Source organism: Gallinula chloropus (assembly GCF_964237585.1).
Source record: "Gallinula chloropus genome assembly, chromosome: 4".
Taxonomy (NCBI): domain Eukaryota; kingdom Metazoa; phylum Chordata; class Aves; order Gruiformes; family Rallidae; genus Gallinula; species Gallinula chloropus.
Window position 1 is genome coordinate 39,429,671 of NC_140088.1, and position 13,449 is coordinate 39,443,119.

Genomic DNA, 13,449 nt, shown 5'->3' on the forward strand with positions numbered 1-13,449 from the left:
GCAGCTGCAGTCCAGCCGTGGTGGGAAGAGCGGCGCGCTCACCCTGCCGCTGCCATGTGGGGCGTTCAGCGGGGATCCCGGCTGCTGGCTGCCGTGCTGCGGACCCCGAGGGTCCCCCGGGCGCTGATCAGCTCCAAGCCACCCGAACATCCGGTCTCTGCTGCTGTGAGTAGCTGGTGGGGGGGGGGCTGAAATGGGAGAGGGGACCCATCTGCTTCCCAGGGGATGCCCCAGTCAGAAGGGCGCAAAACCCTCTCTGCCTTACAGCCAGAGCACTTTTGTTGGGAAAGGAGGAGAAAAGAAAGGGGGGAGGGAAAATAAAAAAAAGGAGGGGAAAGCCCTCCAGGCTCCTGCTTTTCTAACCTTCAGCCCCCTTTTCTAACCTTTGGGGTTCAGGGCACCTGCAGAGGGTCCCTGGCTGCCCAGGGTACCCAGGGAGGATAAGCCATAGCGCAGCATGAGGACCTTGGGGAGGGGGCAGCAGTGGCACTGGCTGTCCCCCAAGGCATTTTGCCAGCTCAGGGACAGACCTGGGCCCCTCTCCCCCCATTTCCATGGGACACTCACCCCAAAGTAGGCATCCCCGTCAGCAGGGTTGGGGTCCACATTGTCACAGAGCCAGGGCACATAGGTCCTTTTGGGGATGATCCCCACTGAAACAGGAGCCGTTCCTGCTACATGGATCCTCTGGGACTGGGAGAAATGAGCTTGGAAAAAGGAGCTTTTCTCCCAGAAACCCTGTCTGGGTTTCACCTCCTCCCCTTCCTCACAGAGGTTTTCCCCAGCTGCCTGCCTGAGGTTGGACACTAAGCTCTCCATGAGTTCGGAGGCGCTTTTTCCAGCCAAGTTCAAAAAGAGAGGAGAAAAGTGAGGGTGCAAAGGGTTAAGCACTGCCCTCATGCACCAGAAATAGGAGAGGCAGCTGCTGGCTGCCATTCACACCTCAAGATCATTTGAAAGTCAGGCAAGGAGAGCAGAGCCTCTGCTGACTGAAGGTCACAACTTGCTCTGAAGTCCCAGGGAGTACAGAGACAGTGAAACAGACAGATGGAAACACACCCAGGGAGCAACTAGCTCCAGCCACTGCTGGTGGAAACGGCTGTGCTGCCCCAAACTCCCCTTTCCTGCCCTGTGGCTGTCGGATGGATGCTCTGTGGGGCAGTGGAAGACCGTGGAGCATGGCTGAGTGCACTCGATCCATCGAGCTGGATGTGGCACCAGCAGCTGCCAGGACCCCCCCCAACCGTGCTGCCACCCCTCTGATTCTGTCTCTTCTCCCATGGGCAGGAGCAAGCCATTGCCTTTTCCGTGATGTCCGCGTGCTTACTGATACCATCTGCCTGGATCCTGGCGCACATAGAGCACTACAAGGGGAGATCGGATTAGGACCTGGCACGAAGCACCTGCACGCCATTGAGAGCAGAAGGATGGGTGAAGATCCGACCACCGAACAGATCTTCACCAGGAAGGAGCCCTCAGAGCCTGTGCATTAAAATTCACACTAGCATTCAGCGTAATGGCTTGTTGGTTTTGCTTCAGCCACGGGCTTGTTCCCAAGGGAATGGCTCCATGACCCCGTACCACAGGCAGCACACCATCCTGGCAGCTCTAAACCCATGGTGGGCTCCAGCAGGAGCCTCGACCTGTCACAGTCACAGCAAACTACAGGCCAGACCCCAAGGCACCACTCCCTGAACGGGCTAGGAAGCCAAATCAAGCTAAACCCCCAATGAGAAAATCCTCAAGGGCTGTAAGTGACATTTACAGGGGGGCTGCCACGCATCGGACCCCTCTTCTGCACGAAGAGCCTCCCCACCCCCAGACATGCACCACACCTCAGGGCAGCCAGTGCCTGCCGCCACATGGGGAGGTTTGGGTAGCAAATCTTAATTCCAGTACCTCGGAAAAACCTTCAAAATACCCATCATACCACCACCGAAACAGGGAATGAAACTCTTTAGCATCCCATGTAAAAGAGCAGGCATTGCTGTATTTGGCACTGGGGACATGGGGGACCTCTATCCCTGATGCATCTGCCCGAAGCTTGCATCGCCATTACGTACATACGCATTAATTCTTGGAACCAACTGTCATTCCACACACACTGAGGGGCTTCTATGGGCGTGCAATGGTCTCTGGGAACCTTCCAGGAGAGCTTTCTGGTTCCTTGGGCTGGTAAGGACCTGGTGCAAGGAGGGTCTCTCCTGGATGCTAAGCTTGGGCGACGAGCGGACCATTTCAGGATATTCATGCAGAGCGCAGATCTTCCCCCGCACTCCAGGGAGCTGCTGGACACTCACACCAGCAGCACTGCCACACAGGAGGGCGGTCACAACCCTCCAGGGAGAAGCCTTCAGCGTGTTTTCACAGCAATGCTGCGGGTGCTTGTGATACTCTAAGGCCATAGCAGCCCCTACCAGGCCTCAGCTCTGCGTAGGGCTGGCATTTCCTTTGCTCCTTACATATGGAGACATGACACTGCCATGGAGACAGTCCTTTCTAAAGCCCTTCTCCCGTCCTTTGGTAGAAAATAAACATTCTTCCTGATTGCCTCCCCCACCCTGCACTTCTGAGGTCAGTAAAAGTGACATCAGGAACAAGCCTCTGCAGAGATGACACGCGAACTGGGGAAGTCAAACCACACAACAGAGGAAGAGAAAGCGATGTGGTTTAATGCCCGCTCCAACAGCTGAACAAACAGGGGCAGAGCAGGCAATGGATGCCATGGGCTGGGCAGTGAATGGGCAGGCATTCAGAGCCAAATTCCAGACCAAGAAGAAATTTAGGCCAGAGGTGACCCGGGAGGCAGGCGGGCAGAGGATGACCAGGTATAAGGTCTGACAATTTGATTTTTGTTGGTGTTAAAAAGCTTAGTCTCCCTGGCCAGAGACACCCTTGTCCTTGAGCAGCTGCCAGCCACATGCTCGCTTTCTTATCTCCCATCGCTGGTATTAAACCCACAGAGCCAAGACCACAAACTAGACAAAGCTCACCAAGGTTGAATAAAAACCGTCCGAGTGACACCAGAGTCACACTGACACCCAGAGAGCTCGAATCCCAGCGGCAATCAAACCGGCACTGGGAAGCAAGAGCCAACCGCAGACCCAGCAGCAGTTCAAAGCTCCACTGATGTCCCAAGATGTTCAGCCAGGTAGGGTTCAATTTACTGTCAAACCTCAGGGTTGTTGGCCATCACTGCCTTAATGAGCACTACAGTGCATCCAACCGCATACTTGGGAGGCAGTCCCACCTCAGATCCACCTGTTGCGACTTCTCCACAGGCGCAATTACCTTGTGTCCCTCTGAAGACACCGCAGCAGTAGCAGGGCGGAACAATTACATCAGAAAGCTTTTACAGTAAGTGACTACAAGGGAAAAGCAGAACACAGAACTCATCCTTTCGGGCTTTACCTAGGCAGCAATGCTTCCTCAACCCGAGAGAAGGCATTGTGACACAGTTTCCCTCCCAGGAAAGCAGCCCGACACCAGCGAGCGTACCAAGGCGCCACACGCCAAGTGGGTTACCTACCCTGGGGTGCCAAACAGATCACTCAAACCCCCCACATTGTTTGTGGACAGGGAGGGGTTTGTAATGGAAAACTTCAGGGGGAAGCGTACTGCTAAAGGGACCAGAGGCTCAGCTGCACCTTACCAAGGGGACACACACGGAACTACAGAAAAGGGAAGGCAGAGAAGTTTATTCCAGCGATACTGCTGCACCTCACTCAGCACAACGTGTTCGTAAAAAGACAACCACGCCCCGAAGCGATTAACCCCCACATCCACTGAACAACCATCCTGGCAGAAACCCTTTGATGGAGTAAACACTCCCTTTACTGCAGGTAAGGAGGAGGGGATGTGGAGAAGAAGGGCAAAGGGAGAAAGATGGTTTCAGTAGCACTTCCTGCAGGCTGCTGCAGGGACAGAGAGGTCACATCCTCCTAAGGCCAACACCACCAAATAATACCACGCAGGCACCTCTCAAGCTTCTCAGAAAGAGCTTCCACTCCCCCTTTACCGCTTCCTCCAACAACATCCTCCCAGATCAACCACTGTGGAGCCTTCATCCTCCTTTGACGCGTGCAGGATGGGAGCTCCCATGGTCAGTGCCACTAATGTTGGCTCGTAGGGAAATCTTGACTCCAAGCACCAAAGGGTTACACGGCAAAAGGCCACTTACTCCTCCGAACAAGCATCAAAGAGCTGCTCTGCCCTCTGCCCACCCACCCCCCATTTCAACAGAATTCAGTACAGTCAGCGGTCCGCATGCTGCCAGGGTCAGTAGCAGCAGAAATTACTCTCCTGGGTTAGTGCAAGGTCCTCTAGGTCAGGATGTCATGAGCTTGGTGCTCCACCAACATCTCCATGCTCCTCACATCTGTGCACCAGAACTCCAGGCGGTCCTTCATCCCTTTGATCTGCAAGGCAAGTCCACAGTAACTTTATGGCCCTGATGACTGGCAATAGAACATTCACCTTCAAGGAGAAGCACTTGAGATCCCAAACAAGTTCTCAAAACCCCACACCTCCACAAAAGACACCACCTGTTATCTTCTACCATCAAAACAGTGATGTTCATGTTTAAGTTGAAGCACACAAAAGGGATTATTTGCAGCTAGCGTTCCACATGTTGCTCTGTTGGGTTTTTAAAAGCTAAAGGTGCCCTGCCCTATGCAGTCTCCTACAGCATTATTTAGATGGACTCAAGAAGCTCAGCACTCTTTATCGCCCCACTCTTCTCTCTCCCAAAGACAAGCGTGCCACCCACAATCCAGAAACTCCCAAGGTTTTCTGCTTCATGTATTCAGGCCTGAAGCAGCCACACTGATGTCTGCACCCTCCTGGAAATCGCACTTGTAGCACTGGCGGGTTAGGGTGGTTTGCGTGGCGTTCGGAAGAGAACCGTCACTAATATCCTATTCAATCTCCTGTCAGGTTTCTACCTGCCTGCTGCAAAGCACCCACAGAAAACACACCCAGTGCCCAGGGAAAGAGCTGAAAGCAGCAGCCTCAAAGGGGACAAGGGAAGGCAGACATGCCTCCTTGCTCCCCGAGCACCACCAAGAAGCACTGAGAAGCCTGATTCTTGGGCAGTGATCCTTCACAGCTCTTTCTTTGATTTCCAGGTCACCTTGCCCAGGTAAAGAGGTTAGCACTGCCTTAACGCCCGAGCCGCTCGTTACCTGTTGTAAGTCCAGCACGCGCGGCTGCACCCATGTCATGTGCACCTTCTTATCGACCTCATCAATACTGCCCTTTACCAAGCCGACCGAGAGCGCCTTCATCACCAGCAGCTCCACCTGGAAATACAAGAAAGGATTCAAGGAGACAGTCAGGAGTCACCCTGTTTCTCTCTGAATGGCACTAGCCTGTGGGAGACTATTCAGCACACACAGCAGAGCCAAGGGCAGCCGCCGCCTCTCTCAGCTTCTAACATTGCCTCAAGACTCACCGTCTAAATCCCCAGGGGAGGTTTCTTTTCCCTAACAGCAGATTTCTTTTCCTTACTCTGAAATCCCAGGAGAAACAAGGTAATTGGGTAAGTAAACATGGATTTACTGCAGGTAAGACATGCTCAACCAGCATGACCACCTTTTCAAATTAACGAACTTACCCAGCGGTCGAAGACAGCACCGTAGGTGACCTGTAGAACCCCACGCTGTGCTGGGTTTGCAGGGGCCTTCAAAGCCATCCAGTCCCACCCCTGCAGTGAGCAGGGACACCCTGACCTAGAGCAGGCTGCTCAGAGCTTCATCCACCCAGACCCTGAATGTCTCCAGGGATGGGGGCTCCCCCACCTCTGTAGGCAACCTGTGCCAGTGTCTCACCACGCTCACGATGTGGAACTTCTTTCTCATGTCTCATCTAAACCTGTCCTGCTCTAGCTTAAAACCATTGCCCCTGTAACTTCCTTTCTAAGAGCTCAACAAGACCTTCTACCACATCCTTGCCGACAGGCTGGCGAGCTACAGGATGGACAGAAGGACCACAAGACAAGAGGAAAAGCTGCTGAACTACTGAGCTCAAACAGCAGTAGTTTGTGGCTTGAAGTTGAGCAGGCAGCTGCTCATGGGTAGTGCTCCTCAGGGGTCGATACCGACTCCAATACTATTTAATTATCTTTAATGATGTTTAAGGTAGCTGGATGGCAATTCCACAGATGACACTGAGCCAGCAGGGAGAGGCAGATGTACTGGAACTAAGAGCTACTGTGAAGAGAGACCTGGAGACACTGGGCTAACATGAATCAATAAGGTGAAGGCAAGCACAGAGTCTCCCACTCTGCCAGAGAGGTCTGTGATATACTATGAATGTACTCAGCAGGGCAGACACCGATGGAAAGGAGCAGAGTTGGGGCAGGGGGCACAGCAAACTGTGGGAGAACCAGCACTGTACCCCTGCAGCAGCAAAGGGGAAGCATGTCCTGGTCTGCATTAGCACGAACACAGCCAGCAGGTCAAAGGATGCGGTTACTGCACACGCCACTTGTCAGACAATACCTGCAACCCATATCTGGTTCTGCATCACTCTCTTCTGGTTTATGGGAGGGGGACACTGCCAAACTGGAGTCTAGAAAAGTGCTACCAAGGTTGGGAGGCTGAGAACATGATGTCATTAAGAGATTTTAGTTGCTCAGCTTAGCTAAGAGGCAGCTTGGGGACATATCATCCCAGTATTCCTGCACCTAAAAGGTGGCAGCACAGGGGGGAAGAGGTACTACTTTTGCAAGGATGCAGGCTGAAAGGACAAGAGACCAGAGGCAGGACCTGCTTCTGCAGGGATTCCATTCAGTTAACAGGAAAAAAAGAAGTCTTCACCGTGAGAAAAACTAAATACCAGCGACACTTCCCCTTGCTGGAGATAGCACAGACAGCCTGGCAGGGCCCTGCGTAACCTCACCCAAAGGCCTGCCCTCCAGAGCGCGTGGGAACAGCCAGCCTCAGAGCTCCCTTCCAACCCACGCCTGCGACTAACGACCTTCACAAGCTCATTTTTATCTTCTTCTAAACCACCCTCCAAACGCCTGAGGGGAGAACGTTTCTACCCGGAGCACACCTGCAGGGGTAGGTCTATCCAGACACCTGTGGGATTGAAGACAGGGGTACGTTTGCCTAAGCCCAGACTCACCTCATTCACAGTGACTTTGGCACTCTTTGCAATCTCTTCGAAGGTGAGCTGTCTGTGATTGGCTGGGCGGGTGAACGTCATCTGCATTCAAGTAAACAAAACAAAACCAAACTAATCCCACACAGTTCCAGGTGGTTTTCCCCCCCCAACACTGCACACAGCATCCCTCCTACTGCCCCGCTGGGCTCTCCATCTGCAGCAGCAACACTCCAAAGGGAATGAGTTTACGGCAGCAGAAAGGAGTAGTACTGCTCCCCCACACACACACACCTTGTTGCTCCAACCAGCAGATTCAAACAGAAATAAGGCAGATGGACCCGAGCTGAAACATCCCAGTGTGCAGCAAACCCCTAGTAGCAGAGTACCTATGGGTGGTGGAACTCACTCACAGCACAACACCAGACACGGAACGTGTACGTGCATTAACACGCACGCAGCGGTACACGGGTGCAAATAAACACACTTCAGGCAATTCAGTGTTCAAGGTTTTGAAAAAGATCCAAGGCCAGGGAGGTTTATCCACCAACATTATTTGGTTACATAAGCCTCCAAGCAACAGGAAAGAAACAGCTTCTCATTCAGGGTTACCTACCAGGGAAAAGGTTTTCAGAGGAAACTACAATTTTAGCTGCGCTTTAGAAACTTCCGTTACGCTGGAAGACACTTCCAGAGTTACTACGTCAGATACCAAGCTTGCTCTTTACTTCCCCACCTCCACATCCTGCCTGGCCCAGCACTCCCTTGAAACTATAGCTAAGGACGCCCTCAAGACTCTTGGTAGCAGTCTGTGCCTTCTGGCACCATCTAGAGGCAAAATTTGCAGGGAACTAGTTTACACCCTCGGAGTATTCTGTCAGTACACAAACGTACCCAACAGAGAAGGGAGTATTTCACAGTGCTACCCCCACCAAAAGGCAGTCAGGGCGGTCCCTTCCCATTTCTCACCCCACAGAGCTCCACTCACCTCCATAAGACATAACAGCTGAATCTTCTGCAGCAGAAGCGACTCATTCGCAGCCAGATCTGGCTGTAAGAGGATAGAACAGCACCAATTAAGTTAATTTATTTGAAACAGTGCATTACACTCAGGAGTAAGCCTCTTGGGGACCCACTACCTTCATTCACGAAGGGAGGAGGCCACTACAACCCACCCACCTCCTGGAAACCGGTGGGCAAAGCCAACCCGAGAACGGCAGAATTAAATGTAGCGCTTCACAAGGCAGGCAACCTCTTACCCAAGGTCACAGCCTTGGACAAGTCACCCCAAAAGTTACTGGGATCTCAATAATTTCTGGTAGAGTCAGTGCGGTTAATATCCAACGCGGTTGTTTTCTTCTAACTTCCCAGAACAGGAGAGCAAACCAAGCCTTCTGCATTAGGGAAATTACATCAGAGATCATTGTCCTGCACAGGACTGCACAATGGTTTTGTTTGCTTTCCCTTTGGATGGTGAGAGATTTCTCTTTACAGCTTTCAATCAACCAGATATGGAGGGGAGCCTAGAGGAAAGTGACGATACATATCAAGATGAAAGAGACGTTACTCTGCTATGGTTAAAATCCTATCAATGCACCAGAGTCAGGAATCCTTAAGGGAAAGGCTTGCAGAATTGAAGTGTCCTCCCTAAATAGGCTTTAATAACAGAGCCACTCACTCACCTGCTGACCCCATGCCGACTTCAAAGCCTGAAAGGTCTCCACATTTCCACTGTTGAAGGCATAAAGCGTGTCAATCAGCCACTGCCGATCCGTGTTTCTCAGGGACTCCAGAACAGGGTGCATGAGCTGGAGAAACCAGGCAGGAGAGCATTAACAGGGCAAAAATCAATCCCTGACACCCAGCAAGCAAAGCAAGGCAGCATCGACTTACCAGCTCCCCAAAGTTATACACCCCTTCTCCCAAGAGCCCTGCCAGTCCCAGCGTAAAGGCTCTCTCCTGCTGCTCTGATACTGGGGAAAAAAACCAACACAAAACCAGTTTGTATTAAACAGCGGCATAAACCCGCCAACCTCTCCCTCACCCTCCTCTCGGTGCCGGAATTAAACCCTTCCCAGCCCTCCTCATCCCCTCCCAAGCCTGAGGTTCAGAAGCACAACAGTTGCCCAACCAGGCCACTCTCTGAAACTACAGCAAAGGATTTAGGGAAGTAGAACAAACTATCCCTTCTTGGAGGGACACTTCCCCCTTCCTATCACCTCAAGACAGCTCAGGAGCAGAACCCTACTCAGCCACTCTTCCTGTGGGTTCCTCCTCTTTCTAGCTAGATCCTGGCCTGACTACATCAGACTCCCAGTAACGCTGAGAAAAGCTGTTCTCTGTCAGTGTGTTTATTTGGACCGAAGTGAAGAATCAGAGAGTGAAAACTGGAAAGTTACAGCTGGCAAAGGAGGAGTTACCTGGCAGATCTTTAACGTCAATGCACCCCAGAAACCGCAGAGCATCCTTATAGTAAGAGGCATGGTTTCCAATCGTCTGGTAGTACTTGCTGGAGAGATCGTAGAAGCGGCTGTGAACCGACGTCACTCCAGGGAGGTTGTTCAGCATCTCCTCAACCTCCTCGATGGTCTCCTAGAGGGTGAAAACCTGTTTGTTAGAGGAGAAGGTTCACTTCATGCACATGCATGCTCCCAAGCCTTCCAGTTCTCCGCTGCACTCCGGTGTGGCCCAGAAGTAACATCCTCTCAGGAGTACAGCCCAAGCTGCAATCACAGCGTTAACACAACGGCCTTCTCCCTTTACACAGCAGCGAGGTTAAAAAACCCAAAACCCCACCCCAAAGCCCACAGCCAGGCCTGCAGCCATCCTTACACACATGAACACACAGACTTACACCCACCAGACCCTGTACTTGCTCCGAGAGACAAACAGCTGCCCTGCAGCTCATCTCAGCTCTAAGAGACAGTTCCAAAACATGACAAGAGACGAAGCCACCAACGTGCTTAGCACAGGAACCAGTACACTAACTGGGGCGTCGTTAGCAGCGCGCCAGCAAGTGGCGTGCACACCACTGAATTTGTGAGACCCTCCAAGCTGTGAGCTGGAATCTATCAAGAGATTTTTTTTTCCTCCCTCTCTTCCAAACCACGCACACCAGCAGCAATTAGCTGCTCGCCATGTGCATCAGGAGCTCTCTGATACTTCAGAGATTTGGCCCTAGTACTACCCACGCAGGCATAAGGCCCCCAAGTTGTGAAGCAGAACCACAGACCTCCCAGGAAAACCCAGGAGCCGCAGATTGCCCATCTGCTCATTCCAAACAGAAGTGCGCACCCACGCTGCGGTGACCACCCGCCGCAGCGTGTCCCAGCGCCCCAAACCCCCAAAAGGCTTGAGCCACCCAAGCCATCGCCTCACCTTGGTGACCTGCAGGTCCCCAATGTTCAGCTTGAGCGCCCCAATGGCCGTTTTACACAAGATGACAGCTTCGTCGCTGCTTTTTACCTGCAGTCACACAAAGACGACACGTTCAGGGGGCCAGGTACGGCTGCGCCGGGTGCGTTTCACTCGTAACGGGCTCCTGCGGTAATCCACAGGGAAAAGGAGCAGGGATTCCCCAGCACAGGTTTCCACATGCACTATATACCACATGAGCTCACGTGCAAAGTGGTTCCTGGAGGTGGGCTACCAGAAAGGGCCATTTCAGAAATACCTTTTCTCGAGTCTTTTCCAGAAACGTGAGGGCCACGGTGGGATCTGGAGTTGGGGGGAGGGAAAAACAAACCCAAAACATCAGTATCAGGAATTCCAGTGGAACTACATCTCAACCTAGAAATATATCCTTTTAGTGGATTCATGAAGACTGGAATACAGCTTTTCTACAGCACGCTGCTCAACGGTCAGAAGGTGCTACCGTCACAGGCTGGGCTTTCTGCTATCAGCCCATTCTCCAGTGAAGCGGTAGACCTGCCACTCCACCTGGCAGCAATTACTTAAACTCTCTTAAGCTAGCGCTTTCCCTCTTTGGGAAGGCAACAGCTCAATACTGAAGATTTAGCTGTTGTTATTAACCAGTTAAAATCGATAGGCACCGTCTGGAAGAATGCTTGTAAGGAACAGGTCAGGACACTTACCTGTCATCTGCCTGACCACGTGAAGGATGATCTCTACCAGGGACAAGGGGTTCACCCTGGAACAAAGAACTCCCTCAGAACGGCCTCCCTCAGGGGCAGCTTACCCGAGAACTTGCGGGCACACACACACTCACCTGTGCTCAAACTCGCTGATGAAGTTCTCATAGAGCTGTAGGCACAAAGATACCGACAGTCAGGGCAAAAGGGCATCCTGCTTCAGCTACAACACCCGCCTCGCGCTGCGTTCCCCTTTGTTTTCCCACAGCAGGCATCCAAACCAGAAATGTCTCTGCTGTACCGAGTCCGGGAGCAACAAATCGCTCATTTCAGATAACTCTGTTGCCTTTTAGATGGTTCTATCTCTGCAGCCTCCTTCCAACTGCAAGGAGCGACTCAAGCAGCTCACAAGCTAGCAGGTACTACCGCACAGCCCCTCCCTGCTACGGGGTAAGTACAGTAAGCACGGGCCTGAAGCTTTCAAGCTTCTTCTCCCTGCGGACGTCTGGAAAAGAGTCTGTCTCTAAAAACCCACAGCTCTTCAATGCAGGAATAAGTGTCTCCTGTGAAACTGAATTTTAGCCCCAAAACACCAAGGAGAGTGAAAGCCGAGGCTACTTGGGGCATACGGAGGCTTCGGGACGCTGGGTCAGCGTGCCATTATCTTCACCAGGGGAAATACTTGTGACGTACTTTCCAGGGGGTGAAAAAGCACCCGGATGCTTTGAAGGGTTTGCAAGGGCCCAACAATCCATCCTATGCTTGCAGTTGCAAACTATTTTTTACACAAGGGAAAGAAAAAGGCTCCCCCTGCCTCCCCCCACGCCCCAAATCTTAAGTGATGAAACAAAGAATTGTTTTGAAGCTTTGACAGTTAGACACATCTAATTTTAGGATTTTCACACACCAAACAAACCCCACACACTCACATCCAGTGCACAAATCCCAGAAGGCCTCAAAGTTTTCCCTGTCAGAGGCGGCTTGTTTTTCCCTAGTATAAGAACAGCACCACCAGCCTTTGCTACAGAAAAGTAAAGCACTTGGAGACAATGAGGCACCTCACCTTGATGAGTCCATCTCCTTGAGCAAAGCAGGGGTCCTGGACAAAGTCCAAAACTTGCAGAGTCAGCTGGTGCCAGAGTCTTAGGGAAAAGAAGGTCACTCAGTAAGCTCACACGTCACGCCAGCCCCCCAGCTCACAACACATGCTGTACATCGCTCCCAGAGCCTGTCTCCAAGGCTGGTGGAGACCGGTCAGAAATGAAAAGGGGGGCTGAGGCCCCCCTCAGAGTGACAACACAGGGCAGCCCCAGGGAGGAGACGGGCACCCCCTTTTCCCACAGCACTGTACGAGCGACTGCCGAGTGACTGGGGGCCAGAGGGTCCCACCCATGCCCAGCCCCAAGGGGGGGGGGGGGGGGGCGCATTTCGGCACCCCGGGGTAGGGCCGCGGATCGCCGCTCCTCGCGGGACGGGACAGGCCAGGCCGCGCCAGCGGCCGCTCGGCCCGGGCGGGAGCTGCGCGGAGGGCCGCGGCCCCGCAGCACCGCCCCGGGTGAAGGAGCCGGGCCGGCCCCGCCGACCGCGGCGATCTCCTCCCCGGGCCGGTGTTTCCCCCCCTCCCCCACCGCCCGCCCCTCACTTCTTGTTGTAGAGCTCCTCCAGGCGGTGCCAGACGGCGGCCTGGCCCGGCCCCGAGCTCTGGCTCTGCTGCAGGAAGCCCGGCACGTCCTTCATGGCGGCGGCGGGAGGGGAGCGAGAGACAGAGAGAGAGAGGGACGGCGGGCAGCGCGCTACGGCCCCGCGCGCCGCCGGAAATGCACACTCACTTCCGGCGGGCGCGGGGCGCGCCGGGTACCGTCAGGCTCCGCGGCGCCGGGCGCACCGACCCCCCCCCGCTTACCATAGCAACGGCGCAGCCCGGCCCGGCCCCGCCTCCCCCCGCCTCCCCCCGGCCTCCCGAAGCGACCGCCCCGAAACGCAGGGCGGGCCGCTGTCTGCTCGGGCCAGTGCGGTAGTGGCGGCGCGGCCGTTGCCTGGCCATGGAGCGGGGCATGCGGCGGGGCTGCGGGCTGCTGGCGGCGGGTGAGGCCCGAGGGGCGGGCGGCGGGTACGGGCCCTGAGAGGGCCTCTGACCCCCACCCCCCCCCGCCTCTCCTCCCGCCCCCGTTCACGGGCTCTGCGCTTTCCTGCAGCGCGGAGAAGCCTGCGGGAGCGCGGCCCCGGGGATGGCGGCGGCCCGGGGAGCCCGGCA

The 13,449-nt window shown here is 54.1% G+C and overlaps 1 protein-coding gene and 1 long non-coding RNA gene across 2 annotated transcripts; one reads left to right on the forward strand and one right to left on the reverse strand.

Moving 5' to 3' along the window:
• Positions 1-1,511, forward strand: LOC311191747. Its single transcript, XR_014617300.1, has 2 exons — positions 1-165; positions 1,288-1,511. It is a non-coding gene; the product is annotated as an uncharacterized lncRNA (long non-coding RNA).
• A 2,161-nt stretch (positions 1,512-3,672) lies between these two features.
• On the reverse strand, positions 3,673-13,023 carry PSMD13 (proteasome 26S subunit, non-ATPase 13). Its single transcript, XM_084262678.1, has 13 exons — positions 12,838-13,023; positions 12,259-12,337; positions 11,333-11,367; positions 11,199-11,254; positions 10,778-10,821; positions 10,483-10,569; positions 9,525-9,696; positions 8,998-9,077; positions 8,787-8,912; positions 8,093-8,155; positions 7,129-7,209; positions 5,184-5,300; positions 3,673-4,418 (listed from the first exon to the last, which is right to left on the reverse strand). The coding sequence occupies exons 1-13, from the start codon at positions 12,930-12,932 to the stop codon at positions 4,323-4,325; spliced, it is 1,131 nt and encodes a 376-aa protein (XP_084118804.1). The 5' UTR covers positions 12,933-13,023; the 3' UTR covers positions 3,673-4,322.
• Between the last annotated feature and the right edge of the window lie 426 nt (positions 13,024-13,449).